This window comes from Fibroporia radiculosa (genome assembly GCF_000313525.1).
Source record: "Fibroporia radiculosa TFFH 294 genomic supercontigs, scaffold1320, whole genome shotgun sequence".
Taxonomy (NCBI): Eukaryota; Fungi; Basidiomycota; class Agaricomycetes; order Polyporales; family Fibroporiaceae; genus Fibroporia; species Fibroporia radiculosa.
The window spans coordinates 1-24,509 of record NW_012133284.1 but is presented as its reverse complement, the minus strand read 5'-3'; the positions used below and the strand labels follow the sequence as shown (position 1 = coordinate 24,509).

The following is a 24,509-nucleotide window of genomic DNA, read 5'->3' as shown; positions in this document are numbered from 1 at the left end:
ATTCGCACAACGGTGATGAATGCTGCCCAAGTCCCTCAGACACAGGCTGCTCTTTGTTTACCGGCCTTTGCAGCGTACGAGCAGCTTACCAACCATGTCTGCATCTCATCTCCGTCTGTCTGCTAGGTCGACACAGGCTATCGTTGTACAGAAGTCACCCCCGGGACGCAATCCGCTCTATCATGATGCTGTTATGGAAGACAAACCCCTTCCTGCGCTCGGAACGGGTCAGATACTCGTCAAGATAGGCGCGGCGGGATTTAATCATCGCGACGTACGCTCCGCTGTACACAGCGTATCGTGTTACAAGGAAAGGCTGAGCGCAATATTCTCAAGGTTTGGATACGCAAGGGCCAGTATCCCGGTATCACATTTGGTAGTGTCTTTGGTGCAGATGGCGCAGGTTTGTGATATCTCTCGTCTTTATCGCTCGGTGACATGAACTTGGACTGTGTAGGTACTGTTATTGAATCAGCGGACCCTAACGACACACTACTGCACAGGCGTGTCTTTCTTGTGCCCATGCGAGGCTGGGAGACCGACCCAAATGCTCCCGAATCGACGTGAGTGTATTCTGGGAATCGAGTTTGCACCGAGACGTGCGAATTTATGCGCCGCTGTATGACTAACGATAGCATTTCTACCAAAGATTCGGAATAATGGGTGGAGGAAACTTAGTTCCCATTGGCACATTTGCGCAGTATGTGGTAGTCGAACGAGATCAGGTAATTCCAACGCCGGATCACCTGGATGATGTCCATGCAGCCGCTTGGCCAGTGGGTGGTGTCACAGCCTGGAGGTGCGTGCATTCTTGAAATGCTTTGACTCAGCATATTTACCTATTTTAGAGCGGTGGTTGTGAATGCACGGGTTGAAGCCGGAGACAACGTGCTGATTACTGGCATTGGGGGCGGTGTTGCCCTTATAGCTATGCAAATCTGCCTTGCACGCGGCGCGAGCGTTTATGTCACGAGTGGTTCAGACGAAAAGATAGACAAAGCCATATCACTTGGTGCTAAAGCGGGGGTAAAGTACAGCACTAGTATGCTTTTGTCTTTAGTGAGTTGGCCGACCCTGACCAGGACCAATTATCAGAGGGATGGGAAAAGGAGCTTGAGCGGATTCTTAAGGAACGCAATCCGGCTAATGCCCTACTTAGCGCAATCATTGACTCTGGGGGAGGCGACGTGATGACCAAGACGGGAAAAATTCTGGAGGCCGGAGGCAGAGTGGTCGTCTACGGAATGTAAGTATTCGTATTCTGATGTGTCAGATAATAGCCTATCTATTTCACAAGGACTGCACATCCCACTGTTACATTCACCATGCGTGAGATTCTCAAGAATCAACAACTCATAGGTGCGTAAAAGTCTCAAGAAGCCTATTGATTACACTCAAAGTGATGAAAGGATCTACCATGGGATCCCACAATGATCTTATTGATGCCACCAACTTCATTGCAGAGCACCGTATTGTCCCCGTCATCTCCCACGTACTTGACGGCCTTGAAACAGCCGAGGAAGGTTTCGAACTGATCAGGCGAGGTGAACAGTTCGGCAAAGTGGTAATGAAAGTCGGAACGTACAGTGACAGCATTCTTGATCGTGCTAGATTGTGAATCGACTCTCAGTGAAATTGTGAGCTTTTTCTGCCTCAAAGTACTGCGATGAGCTGTGCTTGGCGGCCTACGAATTACTTGAACGTTTGGCCCTTTTATGAGCGCGGTTATGTGTGGGTATGGCGCAGATGAGCGTTCAATACCTCAAGTTTCTCTCGCCTTCTGCTGTTGCTGGTACCCTCCCCAGTTCATGATGGTTTTTCCTTTGCCGTTCGTTCTCAAAACCTACATAGTCGCTGGTCGCTATTCACATGTATACTTTGACACCTCGCTCATTCGCCAAGATGATGAGGGCCGTACCAACACGCACGGCGGTGCGTATTTCCGTGTCCGCCTTTTTCATGTATCAATGCCACTGAATACCCGTATAGAATTTATTTCCGACCAAAGTTGTTCACTTGAGGCGCAAAGGGGAGGCTATTAAGGATGATGACCTCGACACAGAAGAAGCAAGTATCCATGAAGTGATTACGCCATGATGCATTCCATAATTTTGCGCATATCATCATTCATCAAGGAGGGGTGCCTTTGGAAGTGAGATGATGTATGAACCCACTAACTTCGAAAGGACGCTCAAGTGTGTTACTTTATTTTGCGTGACTCTATTCTGTTGACCCAGCATTGTCACGTAGAATATGCTTAGGACAATCAATCGCTCGGACGTGATGTTTTTCGACTTGATGATTGCTTTGATCACTGAACGCTAGAGTCGCGGCGGCTCAATCTGACGGCTGAAACGATATCACCTTCGAATTCGACACCTCCTCGTCCTATGCGCACGAGAGAGTATCATGACCCTTCTGACTTCTCTCCCACCTGAACAATTAGAGGGCGCTGAAGTCTCACGGGCCTAGTTTCAAGGTACCTCAGCAATTGCTGTCGAGGTGGCACTACGATTACTTCGAGGAGTGCGTTCGCATTCGGTCGCGCGCCACCATAGGCTATGTAATTCTGAATCCCTTTTCAAGTTCGAAGCTTGAGACTTCGAGCTCAGTTTGGGCTGTCTGGCGACCTCGGCGTCAAGAAGTTACGATCACGCGTGAAGATGCCGCGATGCTAACCTGTGGCCTCTGACAGCAGGGATGCAGAAAGTCCTATACGGCTCTGAACGGGCAAAATACCGACTAATCCAACCAGCGGCTACGGAGTCCGGCGTCTCCGTCCTCATTGTACTCGTCCAAGTCTCCTATGGCTTGTAGTGATTTGTTTGTGAGTTTTTCATCGCTCTGTGCTCGACTAGATCTACGATGTGCATATTAGTTCGGGGACTCGGATGAGGGAACGGCGTCGAGACCGTGTGGCGGCGTGCGCTCATTTTAATCCCAGTCGCGCAACAGGCGGAGATCAATCGGGAGTCCGGCGGTGCGCGCGGATCGCTAAGCGCTGAGCAAGCCGGCTCTAACTCGGTTCCAACTTGTCATAGCTGCAGGTACTTACAACGCAATCCATGGTGCCAATTCCGTCCATTCACTATCCGACTCACCATGGGCCTCTGTGCACGGAGAAGTATGTAACAGACTGCGTGTACTCTTCCTGCACAAAATTAAATTGACTGCTTCGGAACACTAGTAGGAAGGCGCGGAATTATTGGCGGTCAGAAGCGACCTATTCAACTCCGGCCAATGACAGACTGACAACGCGCAGTGGTTGCTGTGCATCTGGTTGCCACCAGCCGCCCTGGGAATCACTTGGTGTCGAGTACGTGACGCGCTTGACCTCTGAGCGCGCGAGGGGCTCATCGTCCGGTTGTCAGTGGTATCGGGTTGACTTTCGCCACCGACACGGCATGGAAGCTGCTAATCAGCCCTAAATGGGCATCCAGATGCCAGCAAATTCGCCTTGGAGTAAAGAATTCAAGTCCTCTTGTCTTCACCTTCATATCCAGAATTGCCATTCGGACCGCTGATTGTGCGGACAACCGAACGTGGTCAATGGCATGTGGAGCCATGATTACTCGCGGACGATAGGTGACTGAGCACCAGCGCTTGGTCACGCGTCTGACACCCATTCATTTCTAAAGGGTCCGTTTCCCACTGCCTCTCTGTGCCTTGGACTCATACACGACTGGCTGCTATACTCGTACCCCTGTGGCTCTCGACAGTCTGTCGACCTCAATATATATAGGCGATGTAGGATCAACACCGCTCATCCCACCTGCCTACACGCCGACAGCGCTCCGCTGCTTCGCGCCAATGAAATTACATCGGTTCCGAGTGGACTTTAGATCGCGCAGTGGACAGCTTGATCAGATTAGTGTCACAGGCTTTCGCTGCGAAAAGTCGGATGACCTTAGCAGTCACGCCTCTCGACTTATTCTGGGCCGCTTAGGAACCCTTTCGTCGTCTGGTGCCTGTGCCATACCTTCCAGGGAGTCAATGCATTCCGCGCTCCAGATTTGAAAGATCGGTCTGGGTTCCGAACGCGCGCATGTGAATGGCAACTGAAGCCGGGGTGTCATTGCCGACAGATGGGAAAAGAGATCGAGTGGTCTGAGGATGCATTTCAAGGCAACCCGCAGTTACAAAATTTCCTTCTCTCCTTCTTTTCTACCCCAACCACACTTCTACCTCAACCACACTCCCTTGAATTCTAGCGTTGCCCTGAGCAACATGGTAGGCTCTTTGTCGGAACTCGCTCTGCTTACACCTATCCTCTATGCGGCATACTTACTCTACATGTCGCTGAGACGAAGGGTGAGTGCAGGATTTGATGATGTCTTGTAGCGCGGCATACTAATTCCATGCTGTAGATGGGTAACATTCCGACTGTGGGCGGCACCTCCTTCCCAGTGCTTTCTTACCGTGGCTCCTTCCATAATATCTTTCATGCGGCTGAAACTATCCGAGAGGGCTACGCCAAGGTGAGCCGCTCGTCGTCACTGGCTGCTCCTCCGCCATCTTACGCCATTCGTGATAGTACAAAGGCCATGCGTTCAAATACGCCGAGCTTGGCAACTGGAGGGTCATTATCACAGGACAGCGCCAGATCGACGAACTTTGCAAGGCGCCGGACACCGTTATCTCTTTTGCTGAAGCTGCGAATGATGTGAGTTGTCTATCATCGACTTACAAATATGCTCACGCGCTAGCTTGCAGTCGGCACAAATCGTGTATACTTTTGCGCCTGAGGTGCACCATGACCCGTATCATGCGCACCTTATCCGCACACAGCTCACGCGTAACCTCGCTCGGATTTTCCCGGAGATGCACGATGAGCTCATGGCTGCCTTTAACGATGAGGTACGGGTTGTTGGGGAAGGTACGTGTGCAGTAGGCGTGCAACGAGGCTGCAACGTATTCAATGGTTGTCTGACGTGTGTGTGCATGCCAGACTGGACGCGAGTTCGGCTCAAGGACGCTGTGACCGAGATTGTATGCAGAACCACCAACCGCGTGTTCGTAGGGCTTCCATTATGTGAGCTCTATGGTCTTATCAAATACCCTCATCGCTAAGGCAGAATCTGGTGTTCTAGGCAGAAACTCAGACTATTGCCTCCTTAACAAGACATTCACTAGGGATGTCATTGGTGGCGCATTCATCATCAAGCTCTTCCCGCGGGCTCTGAGACCGTACGTCGTATTCGACTCGTGTATGCAATCTTACTCGACGGGCTGATCTGCCACGTAGACTTGTTTCCCGTTTTTGCACGAGCGTTCCTGCAAGAATAAACCGAGGTATCAAGCACTTGGAGCCCACGATTAAGGAACGCTTTGAGCAAATTGAGAAACATGGCAAGAATTGGGCTGATAAGCCGGTATGCTGTCATACAAGCTGGCTTCTAAATTAGCTTATCTGACTTTCGTATCTTGTGCTATGTTGACAGAACGACATGCTTCAATGGCTGATTGATGCTGCTCAGGGCAAGGAACGCACTGTTCGCGCATTGGTCTTACGCGTTTTGGCCGTCAACTTCGCGGCCATCCACACTACTTCTGTGGTGCGTCACTTTAAGCTCATGTTTAGCGCTGATGTTTACGTGGTGTTCTGCGCGTATCGGACAGACGTTTACCCAAGTGATGTATTACCTTGCCGCTCATCCGCAGTACGCCTCGGTCTTGAGAGAAGAAATTGAAGCTCTCGTGCAGCAGGAAGGGTGGACGAAGGCTGCCGTGGATAAGATGCACAAAACGGATAGCTTCGTGAAAGAGGTTCAGCGTTTTACCGGTCTTGGCGCTTGTGAGTATTTTCCAGATTTCATTCGTCTTCATTGTTTATTTATTGAACTACGATGCCCAAGATGCTATCAATCGAAAGGCCTTGAAAGATTTCACGTTTGCTGATGGGACTTTTATTCCGGCTGGCACCATGATCGCTGCCTCTGCTCGACCGATTCACTTCGACGACGAGAACTATGCGAATCCAGACATGTTTAATCCTTGGAGATTCTCAAACATGCGAACAGATGAGGGTACCGGGCTCAAGTACCAAATGATCAGCACTAGCACCCAGTATTTGCCGTTCGGTCATGGTAAGAATGCATGGTGAGTAACAACCTCTTCTCTTATCTGGAATATATGTTTCTAATCCGGTCGTGTAGCCCTGGACGGTTCTTCGCAGCGAACGAGGTCAAGGCGATGCTTGCCCACGTCGTCATGACATACGATGTGAAGACGGTGGAGGATGGCGTTATTCCGCCACCGTTTTGGGTATTGGCGTCCCTGGTCCCAAACGGCAAGGCCGATGTCTTGTTCCGGAAACGGCAAACGTAACGGAATATGCCTTCGTGATTTAATATAGACTTTTTATTACGGTGTATATCGGGTGGTATAGCGCAGTATTCATGCAGATATTAATATCATTCTATTTTCCAGCGGCACTATCCGAGCGTCAGACGATGATTTTCAGCAGTGCGCCATTGTCTGAAAGTACTGCTCTCAGGGCAAGCACAATGGGATACAAGGTAAGTAGTGTATATTGTGTGTGTGTTGTGTTCGTTGTGTTTCGATTGTGCATCCGGCGTTGTGGGTATAGCTGTGCTCAACATACGCACGTTGTTCCAGCATGGTTACCTTTTGCCTCACGAACATAAATACGCAATATCATTTTTCAGCATCAACCTCATGTTCAACCTGCACTGCTACGGTGCTGCTACTGTGCCGCCACACTGTGACTACCTCCAACTATCAACACTATCTTTCAGGCCGCTGTTGTAGAATAAATGTATCCAACGTATGGTTCAGAATTCAATGTACAAAGGGGTTTCTGGACAGGTTTTCGACCTCTTTTCACAGGCCTTCCTGTCACCATAGGTTTCCCTGTTGCCACTCAAACCCAACTGTCCGGGCACCGCTCTATGGGTAGGTTGGTAGTATCATCTCCCGAAAGCGAGCCGTTGACAAAGTCTTGGCTGATATCACAGCGTTAGTGCACCAGTCACGACCTCTCCGTCTTCCGGTCGAAGTCTGTGAGCATGTTATGGAGCAACTATGGGACGACCGCAGTGCGCTCTTTGCATGCTCCCTCACATGCCGTGCGTGGTTACCTAGGGCGCGCACGCTCATCCAATATGCCTACGTTAACATCACAAGTTACAACGAGTATACACAAATCGAGAAGATGCTCAAGAAGCGGCCTGTGATTGCCCAATTCATCCGTCATATTTCAATTAGCAAACCTCGAGCTTCCGGATCAAGATCCAATCGGGTTGACCGCGAATGGCCTCTGCTTCTCCAGAGGCTTCCTGCCGTTGAATTCCTCATGTTACGGAACTGGTCCTCCTGCGCTATGTCGAACGCCGCCTTGAAGAATTTGCACCTTTCGCTTTCGAGAATCCGGACGCTCAGCGTTGTTTACAGCGAATTGACGACTCAAAGGACAGGGAATCATTCTCGGTTCACCGAGCCTATAGCACGGCTCGTGTGTGCCTGTCCACAGCTCACTTCTCTCAAGCTCTCGCATAAACTTCGGCGGTCCAGCGAATCCCCAAACGTACAGGATCCTCATCTACACCTGGCCAATGTGGTTCCTGCATGGCCGATACATATAGAATCACTGGAGATTGCTGGAGTGGCCGTGCCTCTTGACTATTGGCTGTTGAGGGGGCCTATTCATCTAGCCCCCAGACGATTATTACTGCAATTTTCAAATCGTACAGGCCTTTATCATATTGAATGGCGACACGCCGGGTATCTTCGGCAGGCTGGCGCAGCATTGCGCGAGCTGGTCCTTGTCTTTGAGTTCATGTGGAGGCTTCAATCCCAATCCGACCCCCGCCTCAATGCTTGCTTCAGTCTTGTAGAGAATGAGCATCTTGAAACTTTGCATTTACAATACAACTGTGGAAACCATGAGGTTGGTGTTCGTGAATTCAATCTGGAGTATGCGGCCTCTGCACTTTCCCATATTCCAACCCATTCGCATCATGCACTGCGACACGTACGAATTACGTTCAAATTATCGACTGTGGTTGCAGAAGGAATATACAATATAATGCAGCTGTCGCCCGAGGTAGCAAGTGGGTGGGCTGTATTAGACGATGCGCTCTCTTTGTTTATCAGAAGGCGGCCCCAGACGGAAGTCGAGATTGAAATTTACGATGAACATCCTCAGGGATCCTTGACCGCTGGATATGGGACAGTGGTATTCATGATGATCTTTCTTACAAAGGTGCAAGCAGTGCCACATCGAGTGAAGATTATCTACGGGAGGAAATGGGACCCAAGTGCGGATTTTGGCGGACGCACCACTGGAGAGCTTCTCGAGCATTGGTTGGAATAATGGACCTGCCCATGATGCTATTTGGGATCGTATTCTACAGTTTCCGGGCCACCTGCGGTTGAATTCTTGACTGTTCGTCCCAAGTAACAGATCTGAATAGTCGAAACTTATATCGTATAGTGTTTTTTTTTCTACTAGTATACGAGTTCATATCTACACTGAACTGCATGACTGTATGTCAACTTGCCGAAACTAATCAAATTTAAATAATATAGTACTTGAGTTCAAGTCCAAACGTGGGTATGTGGTGTAATTGGTTGTCACGCTGTATTGCGCGACGCGAGGTCACCTCTCGACCATCTCTCGCGTGCAATGCGATGTCCCCTCTTGACTATCTTCTCGTGCAACGCGATGCTGACGCTCTCTGAATAATTTTTACAGAGCTGTAGCACTGAACTACTAAACGCTCGTTTTCCGTGTGGAACAACGGGACTGTACATCAACCATGAAATTGATGTGATATATTAGTTTTGTGCGAGTCCAAATATGGGCATGTGGTGTAGTTGGTTATCACGCTCGCTTAGCACGATCCAATCACGTGATTTGCGAGAGGGGTCCGGTTCGATCCCGGACATGTCCATTCATTTTTATCGTACTCGAACAAACAGATACAACGTAGCTAGCTACATATGAATACTTCGATCAACTTCAGTATCTACAGTTTTGATGGTCTGCACAGGGAGATAACCCTTGAACAGTGTATCTGTAAACAATACATCGTGAATGACGCGAAGAGACACATAGTACGCACGCTCTGTGTTTGGGTGCTCGTCGAGGGCAGTCGAATTGTAAATCGTGTGTGGTCCATGCGATGAGAGGCATGGTGGTCGAAAGCAAAGAGCGGATCGACGGTCGTTGAGGCTGGTTATAAGCGCCATCGCGCACGATGACGTCATGCGACATATCGTATACATGACGTCATGTGCGAGGGGAGGCAACAAAACAAATAACTCACCCTTTCCCTTAGGAGCAAATGACAAGAAAACTTACTTTATAACCTAGTGGAGCAAAAAGGTAACTTTCAGCTATGGGAAAAAGGTAGATTCCTACAAGTACATTGTGTTATTTACAGCAATCTCAAAATCGATGTGCCGCCCCTGAGAAAATACAATGGAGCATGGGTGGCATCGGCTGGTGTCAGCACCACAGCGGCTCGCTGCGGCCTGCAGCCTGGGCGTTGCCCCGCGGCGTGTGCTCTCTTCCTCCTCGAGTCGGCGGTTGCACTCTTGGCGATATGACTGGACTCAGACGGTACATTCATCCCTCTTAAAAGGAGTTGCAATGTCAAGGCATATGCCCAACAGCGCGATTTCCCGTGCTATGTGTATCAATGAGCAGAAATAAACTGTACAGAATTTCATCACTATTTTCGTTGCTGCTATCCTCAACGAGCGCGACCCAACGCCGAGCGACCCGCCACCACAGCGTCGAGCCGCCATCAGCCAAGGAGCCACCATGCCCCACTATATCTTCCCAGACGCGGCACATCGATTTTGAGATTGCTTCTGGTCACACAATTCTAATGCCTTTCGCGTGCCTTTTGATGGCGTCGAAAAGATCATGTTTTTGTGATGCGACACCACCGGCAATATCACTTCATGACGTACAGAAACACACTCTCCGCCGATTGGCCTCCAGTGTCCATTTAAAAACTTCAAGATCTGGAGGGGTATTCCATGGTTCATGTATCTTATCCCATTCTATCATCGTGATATTACATCAATTGATGAGCAGTCGTCGGTGACTGGAGACATGGCACAGTGCCCGAGTAAGTAGTCGTACAGTACATATGCACAAAGGTACCGGTGTATTGTGGGTCACTCCGTAGACTTGTGAAAATGGAGGGCTGGGACACATCTCCCGCTCCTTATGACTTGGTATACCCCGTCAATGACCAGCCTGAGATCACATAGGTTTCATCTTCTCATTGTGCCTCCAGATTCTGAATACTCCTGTGGACCTCCTTGTCAGAAGATGGTTTAGATGGGCGCTGTACACACTCACCTAGAAGAGTACATAAAGCTGTTTCGCAATCATACGCATACAGTGTATAAGCGCGTCGCGCCTTCCGATCGCGCACCGATCGCGTCGCCGTCGCTCGTGGCGCGGCGCACTACTGACCTCTTCGTTGTCTAGAGCTACTATGCCTGGGTTTCGCGCTCTTCCACTGTCTATCTCGCAACTTTCCCTCGCCGCTGTTCTGCAATGCGGTCAATCATTCCGCTGGTGTGTCTTTCCTCTTGCCCAAACATCTGCTCAGGCGGAGCACAATCCCCCTTCGTACGAGTATCGCCTTTGCCTCCGAGATCGTGTCATTTGTCTACGCCAAACGTCTGATGCTCTGCTTTACCGTTCAGTGTTCCCTGGGCCATCGCCAGATCCGGACTTGGAGGACCAGCGCGAGGCGGAGACCCTCAAATGGATACATGACTACTTTCAGCTTAAAGTCGACCTTTCTGAGCTATACAAACAATGGGGAGCTCGAGATGCCGTCTTTCATAGCCGTAAAGACCGGTTCAGCGGCATAAGGATGCTCAGACAGGATCCATTTGAGAACCTGATCTCGTACGTGGTTTCTTGAGTTCTAAAACTCTATGGTCATGTCGTCGGACAGGTTTATCTGCTCATCCAATAACAACATAGGTCGTATCACCAAGATGATTCAAGCTCTCTGCCGACATTACTCCACTACGTTGGTCACTCTTCCACCCCCAGCAGACTTTTCGAGCACCTCAGGACAACCATCGGGCGAATCTCATGCATATCATCCATTTCCACCACCGTCCGTCCTAGCGGCTCCCGGCGTCGCAGGCACTCTTCGCACTTTAGGATTTGGCTATCGGGCCGATTTCATTCAGAAAACGGCCAAGATGCTCGTAGATACTCATGGCGGGACTGATCGAGATGCGTTGGAGCCCGCCGAGAGATGGCTCCTCACACTCAGAGAAAAAAGCACACAAGAAGCACGGGAAGAGCTGCTCAAGTTTATGGGAGTAGGCAGGAAGGTTGCGGACTGTATATTGCTCATGAGTCTGGACAAAGTAAGCAGATCAAACGTAAGATGACCATTCTCACCATAAAGTCCTGTCAGAACGAAGTGATACCCGTCGATACCCATGTTCACCAGATTGCTATGAAGCATTATGGCGTCAATGGATCGTCCAAGGCAAAGACTGCTATGACACCAAAGTTGTACGATGAAGTGAGCAACAAGCTTGCCATTATCTGGGGTAGCTACGCCGGGTGGGCACATTTGGTACGTCTTCGCCAACCTTGCCAGCGTTGACTGAATGACATGCTCTCTAGGTCTTGTTCACATCTGACTTGAAGTCTTTCGCCTCGTATGGTCTTCCTACCCCTTCTCCCTCTCCATCAGTCCAAGTGGAAGTTGGCCGTATTTCGCGCAAGCGAAAAGTAGGCCTTGCAACGCTGCCTACCATCCCACCTCCGCAGACCACTAGCAAGAGCTCCCGCGCCCGAGCAGGGGCGTCGCTTCGTACAGATGCAGAGGCTGGGTCTACTTTGCCTGTCTATGAGGAATCTGGTTTGAGTATGGCAGATCGCGTGAAAAGACGCAGACGCGCTGAGAAGGCTATCAACGTGGCTGCTGCCAGTTAGGCTTACTCTCTCGCAATCATGTTTCACCTACACAGTCGCTGCGATGGATAGTATCTCAGATTGTTGCTAGTACATAGCTGTATCATGTATGCACTTCGAATATCAAGACGGCTATCGTGAGAGATCTGCGATGAATTATCGTATGGATGGGTGGGTGTATGCGTCATCCTGTGTGGACGGTGCGCATTCAAGATTCAGCGCTCGTCCTTTGACTCCACACTTTGTTCTCGTCCAAACTCATACTGAGGTAACCATGTCTCCCTCTCAAAAAGCAAAGGAAAAACAAGTTGCAGAGCCGGAGCCGGAACAGCCTGGACATGACGACGGGGAGGAGAGCGGTTCCGACGTCTCCGACGGTGAACAGACGGTGATCGGCAGCGCGCTCCCCGAGGCGAGTACACCGTCTACTTCGAGCAAGAAGAAAAAGAAGAAGCGGTCGAAAGCCCTCAAAGCCCTCAACGCGATCCGAACAGGCCACAAGGATGGAATCCCAGAAAGCCTCGTGAACGTTGTTTTGGACAAGGTGCGAGAAGGAGGCGATGAAGAGGTGGCGAGAAGTGCGGATGCCGCGACAGTGCGACTGGCTCTAGAACAGATGAAAATCAAGGATGTCTTGCAAGGAAAGGCGGGCATTGGGGGCAAGAATAAGAAAGATGCGGGCGATCACAAAGTAAGCCTCATCGTACCCGTCCGCAAGGGTCCACTTGACGTTTATATTCTGCAGTTCTGGACAACCCAGCCTGTCCCTCAACTTGGCGAAGAACCTCCGACTTCTGACGGTTATATTGAGCCATCTAAACCGCCAGAAGAGGTCAGGCAGGAACCATATCCTTTGCCCAAAGATTTTGAGTGGTCGACCATCGATGTTGATGATCCTGTCCAGGTGCGTCGGCCAGACATCTCTACACGCGCATTCGCTCATTAAATCGCAGCTGCGCGAAGTATACGAACTGCTATCGGCGAATTACGTCGAGGATGACGATGCCACCTTCCGTTTTCTGTATTCTGCAGAGTTCCTGCAATGGTACGTCTATCCTCAGAACGCAAAATTAGACTCAGATAAGTGACATGCGCAGGGCTCTCAAGCCTCCTGGGTACCACAAAGAATGGCACATAGGTGTCCGTGTAGCTTCAAACAAAAAGCTCGTTGCGTTCATCTCGGGCGTGCCACTGACGGTCCGCGTTCGAGAAAAGTGAGTCATGACAGCACTAGCCAGGCATGAGATATGAACTCACATCTAGCAATGTGCAGTACTTTCAAAGCCAGTGAAGTCAACTTCCTCTGCGCGCATAAGAAGCTCCGTTCAAAGCGATTAGCACCTGTACTCATAAAAGAGATTACGCGGCAATGTAATCTCAAGGGCGTTTTCCAGGCACTCTACACCGCTGGTGTATTATTACCGACTCCAATTTCGACTTGCCGGTAGGCTCTCCTCCATCGTCCCGCGCGAGTTCGCATCAAGGTTCACCATCTCCCCATGTTAGATATTACCATCGTTGCCTCAATATCAAGAAACTCGTTGACATAGGTTTCACGATCGTTCCCCCAACCATGACAATGGCTCGTTTAATTCGTTTGAACAAGCTGCCCGATATTCCACGTCTTCTCAGCCAAGGGCTTCGTGAGATGGAGGAGCGCGATATACCCAAAGTAATGGATCTCTATGCAACATACACACGACGCTATGACATGGCACATGCCATGTCACGGGAGGAGATCAAGCATTATTTCACGAGTGGTGGCGGCCAGGGACCACGGACTGAGGACAGTTGGAAGATTCCCCGTGAAGGTCAAGTAGTATGGACGTACGTTATTGAGGTCAGCATGCGCCTAATCATCCTCCCTTCAGGATACGGATTCTGACTATGATAATGACTGATGTAGAATCCTACAACACATAAAATCACGGATTTTTTCTCGTTCTACTCTCTGCCGTCGACTGTCATGAATTCGAGTCAACACGATCTGCTCAAAGCAGCGTATCTATACTACTACGCCACTGATGTAGCGTTCCTTGATCGCTCAGAGAACGATGGTCGACTCAAACGACGTTTGGAGGAACTCATAGGCGACTGCCTCATCGTCGCTAATCAAGCTGGCTTCGATGTGCTCAATGCATTGTCAATGATGGACAATGTCCAATTTCTGACAGATCATCGAGTGAGTCTTATCAATAAGAGCGTCAAGTATGAGTCTAAGTGGCTGTTTGTAGTTTGGCAAGGGCAATGGCATGTTGAATTTTTACTTGTACAACTGGCGTACTGCCCCACTGGCTGGTGCGAATCCGATCGATGGCGTACCAGCAGGGATGGGGGTTGGTATCGTGATGTTATGATTGTGTGGGAACACTCGATGGTAATTTGGTGGCATATCAAGCACGGTAGACACATTGATCTATTCTGTGCTATACGATATACAATGCTGACAAATAATACATTCTACAAGACTTCTCTGCTAACATGAAGGCAAACACCACTCCGCAGCGTCATATTAAACACACTGACGCTAGTCGCTGTCAATTACAACGTCTTCATCGTCATCCACACCCCAATCTGATTCAGAATCCGACTCGGGTGGGGGCTGCTTTTGTGCCGTCGAACCTCGTGGGACAGGTACTGGGGCACCTCCGGCTCCTACCGCTTGCGGCGCCGAGAGTACAGGTGGTCGTGACGAACGCGAACCAAGTGCTTGACCACCTGAGCCCCATGAAGCTGTAGATGCAGCAGTCTCTTTACTTTTGCCCTTTGCGGTAGACGACGACGACGACTGCGACTGCAGTTTTCCGCTTAATAAATTGCCTGTACCCGCAAATATATGGGGCTAAAGCACGCGTGAGAGACACATCAAACGGCACAGGATTCAATGTATACCTGCTCCCCGTCGACATCCTTCTCCTTAGGAGGAACATAAGGTGGGATATTGAACCCAAAAAATAGCTTCCCAAACGGAATGTTGAGAGGTGCAGGAACAGAGACCTCGGAGTCCAGATCGTCGGATGTGATGATGTGCTGCTTGCTAGATCACGATGCCCAGTAAGCACACTAATTGTGCATTATAAGTTGTGATACCCACTCTGTTCGAATAATCTTGCTGTCTTGTGGGGCTTCCTCCACTTTCCTGTGGCTGACGCCCTTGCCCTTCGTCTTGCGACCAGAAAGAGTTTCTCCTTTGCCCTTGAAACTCTCCCAATGATCGCCTCCTTTGCTGACCGCCGCGCCGCGGGTACCCGAGCCTGCAAAAGTCTCGCCCAAAGATGAAGACGGGCGCGAGGATCCTGGCGTTTGTGAATTCAGGTCAATGTTGAGCTTGGACGCCATAGTCGGAGGTGGTGCGGCCTTGGGCCGCTCAGGTTCTACATAGCCGACAGGAGGAGCAAAGTCCACTTCGAGATCCGTGTTGAGAACGCTGATACCCTCTCCACCCGGATGGGTCTCCATCACCAGAAGTCCAAATACGATGGAATTATAGGAGATCTCAATTATGTCGCCTTGAGTGAGCGCAGAAAAATGTCTGAGTGCTTGCTCAAGTCTGACACGACGATTAAGCACCCGAACGGTCTATGCAATTTGTTTGCACTCACACAGCTTTGGGATCCGAGATCTCGAGGAAAACAGTGCTTTGTGCTTGTAGCTTGACCATTTTGCCTTTAGGTAGTTCAGCACCAGTGATCCGGATTGGATCACCTTCATCGAGGCGCAATGTCTTCATCATCCATTGTGGCAAATGAACACAACCTTCCTCCGCAATGAATTCCAGGACGCCCGCGTATGTGGAGGCCGCAGAATTTGTTACGTTCTGCAATTTAAACATCCACGGCGACTCGAGCTCCATCGTGGTCAAGTTGGCAAGCGCGGATGGTGGCATTATGACTGTATTTATCGGACTATGAGTCTGGACTTTTAGGAGATCGATGAGCGCACGCACTTTGGCCGACATAATTCAGATTATCTCGCGTTCTTGGAAGCATAGCAACAGAATAAGCTTTAAAGTAGTCCTGGTAGGCACGAGCCGGAGGGCCACCCATCCGATGCCCTCCACCATAACCCCTGCGCGTAGCTTAGATTCATCTCACGACTTCTGCAGTTTGAGAAATCACGTACGCAAACTGAGCGAATAAGTTGGCAGGTCCTACACCGAAGGGATTCTAGCAAAGAGACGATGACTACTTGAGGTCCAATAAAAATAATCGGGCTCACCATGTCCATGTTGTAAAGACAAACGATACAGAAATGTGGGAGAGCCGAGATTGCTTACGGGCCACTACAGTCTGAGGAGCCGCGTATGCGCATAACGCGTGAGGTTACCATATTGGTATGGTCACGTGCACCGTGCTTGGAGCTGAAGTCCCCGGGCCGACTCCCGAGAGCCGAGGCAGTGTCTCAGTCTCCAACTCAGTCCTGGACCTGAAGGCGTCGGCGAATGCAGTAGAATATCTTACATAAATATCCACTTGCTGATCTCGCACATACTTGAGAAAGCCGCTGAGCGGCGATGACAGGCCCTCAGCGATTAGCCGTAACTAGATACAAGTGCGCTTTATACTTAACACCATTGTAACAGTGGATTCCAATCGTTATGCTCGCGAGGACAGTATATCAAGAATGTCTAATTCTCACTATGTCTCTGACAAGAGCTCTTTGACGCCAAAGCGTAAACTTTCATCGCGACATCGAAGTTGCCAAAGACAACTTTCATCATCGTTTGTTTTGAGTCGAAGAACAGCATTGTTATCAGTTATGTTGAGATCGGAAGTCCGCGATATAATCACTTTTGTTTCACCTGCGTAGCCAAGTCAGCAACTGCATTATTGTTTAGATGACCGTCGTACCTCTGAAAGGCTCCTGGATGTCTAATATCACTCTGACATTCTGTTGCATGCTCCGAAGCCGCTGTACAACATCGGTGACGGACATCTCGCACCAGCCACGGGCATTAAAATTTTGAAGGCTGTCCCATATAGACTCAAATTCCGTCTCTGCGGTATTCGACGCTGTAGACGTCGAGGGCGCTGGCTCTGACATGAACGGTGAATCAAGGGCAATCAGGTCAACTCGAGTGGCCTTGTATCATGGTAAGTCATAATATCAATGCCCATGAAAGAAAACCATACTGAGTCATCTTCATCCAGAGAAGGTACAGTGGGCAGAGGTGATCCCTGATGGCGTATATATTAACAGAGGTTCTCTCTGAGTTTTCAAGATGTGGCTCACAATCGATAGTGCCTCCAGATCTCTCTCACCAGCAGCGATTGCCAAGTCTCCAGGAGTGACAATTCTAGCAAGTCGATCCGGCGAATCACGATCTTGTCCCAAAAAACCAGAGTTGTTATCGTCGGAGACATGTGAAATACCGCCACTGCTCAAACGCCTGCGCCGATGTGGGAGCTTAGGTGCCTCATATGCGTCATAACGTAGCTTATTACTACGTGGCATTGAACGCTCTTGTGACGTAGAGGAGTGGCGAGACTGTGAACGGGTCTCGATGGTGCGAGTGACTGCTTCGTGGATATCTAACGCGGCTAGAAAATCTGGAAGCTGTGACTGGATGAGAAGGGGAGATTGGAGCACGAGTAAACAGTACACACCGAAGACGATCGCGCAGCTGTCAACACATCCTTGAAAGCTCCCTTATGGGTCAAAAATTTCAAAAACTGATCACATCGCTGATACCGCAACTTAAACCCTTTATGCAGGATATTTGACTTTGACACCCACTCGTCTGATATATCGTCCACTGCGACCATGCAACGACCTCACATTTTCGATCACTTTGAGAGGGATTTCGTCGCATTCCGCGGCGATACGCATGATACATAACAGAATAACATCTTGGATGGAAGCTGCATGAGAATACAAGCCGAATAAGGTTCGAATTTGTTCCCAGATAGACCATAGACATACCAGGATATAGGGACACCCGCTCTGCAAATGCTTCCATTAGCTTCACAGGAGATATAGCACACACGTTTAAGAATTCCGCCACAAGGGCAGCAAGAACGACCATCATTGTTGATACAATTGGAACACCCGTCTCCACGAGGCGAGAGAAAAAAACACCAATGCATCCGCTTCTGAAGTCGATTCGCGCTGCACAGGAATAATTTAAAAAGGCACAAGTGACCAAGGTGTCAAGCATACCATTCTGAATCTTTGTAAGTATCACCTCAACTGTGTCTTGCAGGATCGGTCGTTGTTCCAGATCTGCTTCCTGTTGTACTACAAGCAGCATGCTCTGTGCATGCTGTGCGTACGTCTCACCATCCTCGCCTGACATTACGCCGATTATCTCCAGTAATCTCGCTGAGAGCCCATCGATGTCTTGCGAAACTGTTAATGAGATGCTCTCAAGTTTCCGCGAGTAATACCCTTCCACAAGGCCGGGATCTATACGTTGCAGTATACGCAGCGTCTAGTAGACAATTTGAGAATGTTTGGCCGGACAACGCAGTCACTTCAGCTGACCTTTCTGCGAATGTATTGATCATCCAAGTTGAGCAGCGTCATCACCTTCTCCACTTCCCATTCCTCCAGCACAGCAGGGGTTCCGACTTTTGTGCCCGCCCATAGCTGTGGATCTAAGCACTCAAGACACGACAGAAAGATGTAGACATCATTGGGCTTGTTGGACGTGAGAAGACTACGAATCGCTGAGACAAACGTCACCCCAAAGGACGTTTGCGCTAACAACAGTTTTTCCGTCGACGTATTTAGCAGCGAAAGGAAGCACTGATACAGAACACCTGGAGGATAGAAGTGTGGACTAACGCACTCTGCACAAGATACCGGATCACTCACCATTGCCCGAAAGGCGCCCTTGTGATGACATACGAAGAATTTGAAGAATAGTCCGCAAGTTATCCTGAGACAGTCTGTGACTCCAGTTTTAAAATACAGAAACTGACGAATAGGAGAAACTGACGAAAATGTATGCAGAGCCTTTAGCAGCTTATTGAGGAGCAGGCTCGTCGTAGATTTTACGTCGTCACTCCACGATGATGTCAGCAATTTGGACAATAACGTGTGATAATATTCGAGCGTGTAAATCGAGGTCTCGACGAATATAAGCCCCATTTCAAGGCCTGTGGACTGTACACTTACCTGAGCCAGATCCACGCACACCGTGAGACCTGCACTAGCTACCAAAGGATCCGAGTCCTTCAATCGCGCTGGTATTTTGCCCATGACCATCTTGAGAATGTTGCCATCGTGCTTTGATAGCTTGTGGAAGACGAACAGTGCTCGCCGTCGAATGTGAGGCCTAAGACGGTCATCAGAAAGGAAGGATCAGGTCGAGGGACAAAGCACATACTGACGAGCTGTGAGATACCAGATCTGCCAAGCGAGCTTGAATTGCTGGAATTACGTCTTCAGTAGAGAACTGGATGAGCGAGTCAAGCGCAAGGCATATGCGCGGGACGGCAGCGCTTTCGAGATCCTGGAAAGGCTATCATTAGCAATACATGGCCCGAAGCCAATGACGAACCTTGCGCAGGGTGTTCACTAGCATGAGCTGTAGTTCATGGTTTGGCGGCATGAGTTCAGAGCAAAAGAGATATCCTGGAGGACGATTCTTCAACACTCTTCACGATTTAAAGAGAGCGCCGACAAACCAATCCGTTTATCCTTCACAGTCGTCCCGGCCTCTGCGAGATTCACAGCGTGAGCAAAGGCAAAGTCCAAAGACATCTTGAGATTGGAGCTAGCATTCATTGAGCTGTACAATAACAAAATAAGATGCTCTCTACATTGCTTCTACTGTGATGTGAGGAGAGAGGATGTCGCTGTGGAGACATTTTGTAACTTACCGAAGTCAAAGTTGACCGGGTAAGTTGATGGCGTATGGTATCGACTTCAGCTAACAGGTACTGATCCGCTACTGGGGTAGACAGGGCTGTTTCCACCTTACGCACTAGAGCATAATGTGTTCTGCTAATTGCCCCTGAAGAGGCGAACGACACATCCATTAGCACGCAGGCAATGTTGTCACTGTTGTGGGCGGTCGCAAGTTCGATCCGCCTTAGTTTGGCAACTGCGTATCACCCATGTCTTCCTCCTCATCCCCCTCCTCCTCTGCGTCGGCAGCTGCCCACTCATTCAATAAAATTCTCAACCAGTTCAAACACTCTTCGAAGCTTAGGACAGCCCTTGACGTAGAGGACTCTATTAAGAAGCTAAGGAGGTTGATTCTAGTCGATGGGATTCCTTCGGCCGCAGTATGTTCTGATTTCCCTCAGTACAATCCTTTCCCTATATCTCTGGGCTCCTTTCCAGGATTCAACATTACGACCTAGAATATGGAAGATTTTACTTCGAGTACAGGATATTTCCGCCGATACCTTCCTCGAGTATGTTGCACGAGGACCATGTGAAGTTCGAGAGAAGATTCGTAACGATACATTCAGGTATGCATACACGTTCTTCATGTGTCACTTTTTCTAACGAGCGGGCTGCAGAACACTAGCCACAGATCGCGGCTTCAAAGAGAGAGTACGTGAAGACATGCTCGTTCGTCTGCTGGATGCTTTTGTATGGAGAAATCACGGTCAGTCAAGCCGAGCGTTCTCCTAGACAGTCTCAATGACTCTCAGTGCAGATAGGCAGGAAACGCAACAGCTTGGGTTCACGTACGTGCAAGGCATGAACGTACTTGCTGCGCCTTTTTTATACACAATGCCCTCAGAGCTGGAGGCCTTTTTCTGTTTTGCAAAGTTTATCGAGGAATCGTGTCCGCTTTATGTTCAGCCTACTCTTGAGGGTGTCCACAGGGGTCTCAAGGTGGCGTATTTCGTTCAGTGTTTCCTGCACATCTGACCGTCTTTCAGCTATTGGATCGTTGTTTAAAGATTGTTGACCCGGAGCTATTCGCTCATTTACGCTCAAAAAATCTCTCCGCAGAGATTTATGCCTTTCCATGTGAGCTAGTTGCAGCCTGAGTCATATATTCCTTCTTTGACTATGTCTATGAAGCGGTGTTGACCCTCTGCGCCTGTACCCCTCCGCTTGATCAAGTTTTACAACTCTGGGATTTCCTACTCGCGTTTGGTGTGCACCTTAACGTTCTGTGTGTTATTGCACAGTTGCTCCTTATGCGAGATGAAGTCATGAGCTCGTCGAGGTCCGCGGGCGGTTGCCTCCAATTGCAGTTTCATACTGATTTGACTCTTTCTAGTCCTATGCGACTGTTGCGCACATTCCCACCCTTGGAGGCATTGCCCGTCGTTGGCATCGCAGTTACTCTTGTTCGCGACCTCCCAACCGACCTGTACGACGAACTCGTAAGACATCCGTTCGCTGTACAGGAGGCATAATTGCCATTCCCATCTGTATCCGTTAGCACGTCTTGTATGACTTCTGTATCAATCCACGATGTGGTATCTCGTAATCCGGCGGTCCTCGTATTGCTCGATATGCTTTCAAGAGCAGTGTTTTATGGCTCACCTTTGACTGGGAAGTCTTGAGCATATAATATTCAGGATGGTACCTATTCGACACAGGGAGAAACCCCGAGAAACAATGTCGCTCCCACAGGCTCGAACCTTTATACACTATGGCAAGGCATGTGAAGTATATAATAATTTAGTAAGGCGTAATCATCGTAAGCCGGGATAGCTCAGCTGGGAGAGCAACAGACTGAAGTCACGTGTAGTGGATCCACCATGTGATATCTCGGATGGGACCCGTTTCGTCAACACTGAACGCTGACTCCAGCTAAGTGTGGGTGAGTGTCAGCGATCGTGCATGTGTGCAGCCTTCCCCTCTCATGTAGATGCCAATTCAATCATACCAATCTCATCATTTTTTCTACATGTATTTGCGCCAGCCACTTTGAGTGAGACTACAACAGGTTACAGCAGCAAGAAATTACTATTTAATAGCCATAAGGAGCGGCGGCACCAATGCGTTTCGGATTGCCTTCATAAACGTGGCCCTTTTTTTGAAATGTGTCCGATCTCTTGATCAATTCCGCCAAACGTAAAGCCTCGTCTGCACAAAGACCTACTTGAGAGACTAAAACGTCAAAACTAGGAATGTGGTCTTCACGAAATTCATGAGCAATGCGCCAATTGTTGTAACTTCGCAGTGTTCCTATAGTGATCGCTATGATGTAATCGAGGTGGTGTCGCCCGAAAAGAGTGATATCATATCCATTTATGAATGTTGTATCGGCACTAGTGTAAACAAATGGGTGCATTAATATAGCACAATCTGCTATGAAAGAGATTGCGCACGGAAACGCGTAGCCAATGATTGAAGTTGCGCACAGTTTTGCTGTTATGGGAACCCAAGCGACAATGCTGCCTCTCGGATCACACCCTGGGTGAAAGATGAGAATACAAGTCCGCACATTCCGAGTGGACTCCAGCCGAGCAATCAGTTCGTCGCCCCCATGAAGGATCGGTTCCTGATCTTGCGGGAAGAGATTAATCCATTTAATAGATCCTAGTGGCACGTTCAAATCGCGTGTCGAATTGAGCTCTTTCAGGGGAGGAATGAGATAGTGAGTAATTTTGGGAAAACCTTTCCGAAACTTGGAAGCAGTGGCAGTAACCGCAGTAGCGTTGTGGGTCGCACGCACAAGACTTTCAAGACCAGCAATAATGGGTAGCAGAGCACGTTCATAATAAGAGAGAGCGCGAGACTTGGGACTTTTGCGATTGAGGGCGCTTACAGTGACAGTGAGAACTTCCGTCGGCGAGATTCGAGCAGGAAAAGGAGCAGGAAGAGCACCTTTGCGTTCAAGGCCATAATAGCGCACAAGAGGTTGAGTACCAGCAGAGCCCCCAGAGTCAGGACGATGGAAGAAATGAGGCATGGTGTCGAAATATTGGCCGTCCGCTTCAGCTTGTTCATCAAAGTAAGGCGTGAGAGACTGGATGGCTAGCCTGAGTCGGGCAAGAGATACGTCAGAAAGGCCCCCATCGGCTGCAATATCCTGCCGCAGGCCTGGTTCGGAATAGCTATCATAACATCACATATCGAGACACAGCATATATTCATGAGAATAGGACACTTACTTGATTGCAGCACTTTGGCGGTAATGCTCCTGCATATAGTGACAGACTGCGAATACTGGATGCTGCATGTATCGCACACGGTATACCACATCCGCGCGCCATGTAACGCAATCTGGAGAATGCTTCGTACTTCCAAATTGGCAAACGTGTGCATCTTTCCACAATGATTCGCAGCCATTGTGAAATAGGTAGTACAAGGATCTTGTGGCCAGACTCCATGCAACAAGGTCAGAACCTGCATTCGGACCTACGATGAGGTACGAGGCCACACAGCGTGCAATCTGCAAACCAGTATCAATCATGTGTTGTTTCCACAGGCAAAATGCATTTACTCACATCCGCACACAATATCTCAGCCATGCGATATATAGAGAGAAGCCAGTGGCAAGATGAGAGGACAGAGGACAGAGTGTGCAGATCTAACATGGGCACGAGGACGCATATATTCTGCCATATCGGCGATTGCCGAAATGAGATTGCGCGGCAGTTTGTGGTGGCTGAGACTTGAGTGTGCGGCTGTGGCTCGAGTTCTCAAACATTCAATTGTGAAGTCAGTAGCACTACACTTTGCATGAAAGTAGATATACTACAGTGATCTACACAACATACTGGACCCTCTAAAATACATTACCAACACATATTCAGGAGTCCCAGAGAGCCTCCGCCGGTGTTGGTAACGGTCGACCGCCCAGGTGGGATCCAGGACAATGGCCGCTCTGAACTGAAATGGGGATGAGTGTGCACGAAGTCGAACGGTCGCGTAACAAGCAAGGCGCGAACGTCCTGCCTTGCCTATCCAGCGAGCAGCGCGTGTGCCCTTCGCCGCGGTTTCTCTACCGCCCGGTGTGGTGGGCTGCTACGCAGCTCGTCGAGCCGCTCTCGCCGACGCCTAGCGCGTCCATGCCCGGTGCGTTCCCCCACTACCAACTGGGTTCCGGGGAGGAACGAGGTTAGATATGACGATCTGCGCTGTGGCTGACGTTGTGAGGGTGCCATGCGGTGGTGTCACTGAGACGCCAGAGCCTGACCTGTCATTTGGGCGGGCACAAGTGCCGCCGATCATGATAGTCGATTACGTCCAGCCACTGTCTGGACATGCTGCAGTAGCTACAGACAGCTTGGTGGGTATGCATCAAAAAAGGACCGCACAAACGCTGCATCATCATGACCCCCCACAGCTTCCACAAACAGAAGCACAAGTTTTCTGGCATCTTCATGGTTCTGAGCACGATCCGGGTTGTGTGCACGCCGTGTCCGCCCGAATGTTTCACGCATGCCCTTGTACCAAGAGGGGCCTCCCAAAATGGTTTAAATGTCTTTCAAGATATGCCGACCCAAGATTGGACAGCAGAGGCAGAACGGCAACCGGAGCTATGGGTATCCATTTTACAACAAAAGGGAATTCTTTTCTTCTTTCATTTAACTTGTTCATGATGCGATGCTAATACTCTCAGGCGTTTCTACACTCGAACGCTCGATGCATGAACGTGGAGCTCCAAATCGTCCTCTATGTCATCAATGCCACAATCTCTTCGGGGATA

General features: G+C 49.5%; 9 protein-coding genes across 9 annotated transcripts; 6 read left to right on the top strand and 3 right to left on the bottom strand.

Annotated features, from left to right (window-relative positions):
- Positions 1-94: 94 nt before the first annotated feature.
- FIBRA_02520 (uncharacterized protein) lies at positions 95-1,618 on the top strand (the record flags this gene model as incomplete). The annotated part of the gene is made up of 8 exons (XM_012324379.1): positions 95-274; positions 337-403; positions 458-563; positions 650-799; positions 849-1,042; positions 1,096-1,246; positions 1,298-1,359; positions 1,410-1,618. The coding sequence occupies 8 exons, from the start codon at positions 95-97 to the stop codon at positions 1,616-1,618; spliced, it is 1,119 nt and encodes a 372-aa protein (XP_012179769.1).
- Positions 1,619-4,227: 2,609 nt separating this feature from the next.
- FIBRA_02519 (uncharacterized protein) lies at positions 4,228-6,327 on the top strand (the record flags this gene model as incomplete). Its single annotated transcript, XM_012324378.1, has 11 exons — positions 4,228-4,311; positions 4,368-4,478; positions 4,535-4,663; positions 4,714-4,876; positions 4,949-4,989; positions 5,021-5,187; positions 5,246-5,372; positions 5,442-5,555; positions 5,620-5,794; positions 5,856-6,099; positions 6,156-6,327. 11 exons carry the CDS (start codon positions 4,228-4,230, stop codon positions 6,325-6,327), a joined length of 1,527 nt encoding a protein of 508 aa, XP_012179768.1.
- A 706-nt stretch (positions 6,328-7,033) lies between these two features.
- On the top strand, positions 7,034-8,335 carry FIBRA_02518 (uncharacterized protein; the record flags this gene model as incomplete). Its single annotated transcript, XM_012324377.1, has 1 exon — positions 7,034-8,335. The coding sequence occupies one exon, from the start codon at positions 7,034-7,036 to the stop codon at positions 8,333-8,335; it is 1,302 nt and encodes a 433-aa protein (XP_012179767.1).
- A 2,205-nt stretch (positions 8,336-10,540) lies between these two features.
- Positions 10,541-11,953, top strand: FIBRA_02517 (uncharacterized protein; the record flags this gene model as incomplete). Its single annotated transcript, XM_012324376.1, has 5 exons — positions 10,541-10,561; positions 10,596-10,900; positions 10,950-11,376; positions 11,427-11,591; positions 11,642-11,953. 5 exons carry the CDS (start codon positions 10,541-10,543, stop codon positions 11,951-11,953), a joined length of 1,230 nt encoding a protein of 409 aa, XP_012179766.1.
- A 253-nt stretch (positions 11,954-12,206) lies between these two features.
- Positions 12,207-14,289, top strand: FIBRA_02516 (uncharacterized protein; the record flags this gene model as incomplete). Its single annotated transcript, XM_012324375.1, has 8 exons — positions 12,207-12,623; positions 12,678-12,836; positions 12,886-12,977; positions 13,030-13,146; positions 13,206-13,376; positions 13,439-13,772; positions 13,839-14,114; positions 14,167-14,289. The coding sequence occupies 8 exons, from the start codon at positions 12,207-12,209 to the stop codon at positions 14,287-14,289; spliced, it is 1,689 nt and encodes a 562-aa protein (XP_012179765.1).
- A 170-nt stretch (positions 14,290-14,459) lies between these two features.
- FIBRA_02515 (uncharacterized protein) lies at positions 14,460-16,159 on the bottom strand (the record flags this gene model as incomplete). Its single annotated transcript, XM_012324374.1, has 7 exons — positions 14,460-14,774; positions 14,825-14,969; positions 15,027-15,482; positions 15,535-15,823; positions 15,879-16,000; positions 16,055-16,098; positions 16,151-16,159. The coding sequence occupies 7 exons, from the start codon at positions 16,157-16,159 to the stop codon at positions 14,460-14,462; spliced, it is 1,380 nt and encodes a 459-aa protein (XP_012179764.1).
- A 410-nt stretch (positions 16,160-16,569) lies between these two features.
- FIBRA_02514 (uncharacterized protein) lies at positions 16,570-19,639 on the bottom strand (the record flags this gene model as incomplete). The annotated part of the gene is made up of 15 exons (XM_012324373.1): positions 16,570-16,733; positions 16,783-17,014; positions 17,065-17,109; positions 17,165-17,488; positions 17,539-17,616; positions 17,669-17,793; positions 17,855-18,040; positions 18,092-18,362; positions 18,416-18,693; positions 18,749-18,822; positions 18,873-19,003; positions 19,052-19,211; positions 19,267-19,388; positions 19,437-19,510; positions 19,564-19,639. 15 exons carry the CDS (start codon positions 19,637-19,639, stop codon positions 16,570-16,572), a joined length of 2,340 nt encoding a protein of 779 aa, XP_012179763.1.
- A 356-nt stretch (positions 19,640-19,995) lies between these two features.
- Positions 19,996-21,261, top strand: FIBRA_02513 (uncharacterized protein; the record flags this gene model as incomplete). The annotated part of the gene is made up of 7 exons (XM_012324372.1): positions 19,996-20,166; positions 20,225-20,355; positions 20,407-20,495; positions 20,547-20,728; positions 20,776-20,866; positions 20,921-21,068; positions 21,123-21,261. The coding sequence occupies 7 exons, from the start codon at positions 19,996-19,998 to the stop codon at positions 21,259-21,261; spliced, it is 951 nt and encodes a 316-aa protein (XP_012179762.1).
- A 560-nt stretch (positions 21,262-21,821) lies between these two features.
- FIBRA_02512 (uncharacterized protein) lies at positions 21,822-23,146 on the bottom strand (the record flags this gene model as incomplete). The annotated part of the gene is made up of 4 exons (XM_012324371.1): positions 21,822-22,122; positions 22,183-22,911; positions 22,969-22,997; positions 23,048-23,146. 4 exons carry the CDS (start codon positions 23,144-23,146, stop codon positions 21,822-21,824), a joined length of 1,158 nt encoding a protein of 385 aa, XP_012179761.1.
- Between the last annotated feature and the right edge of the window lie 1,363 nt (positions 23,147-24,509).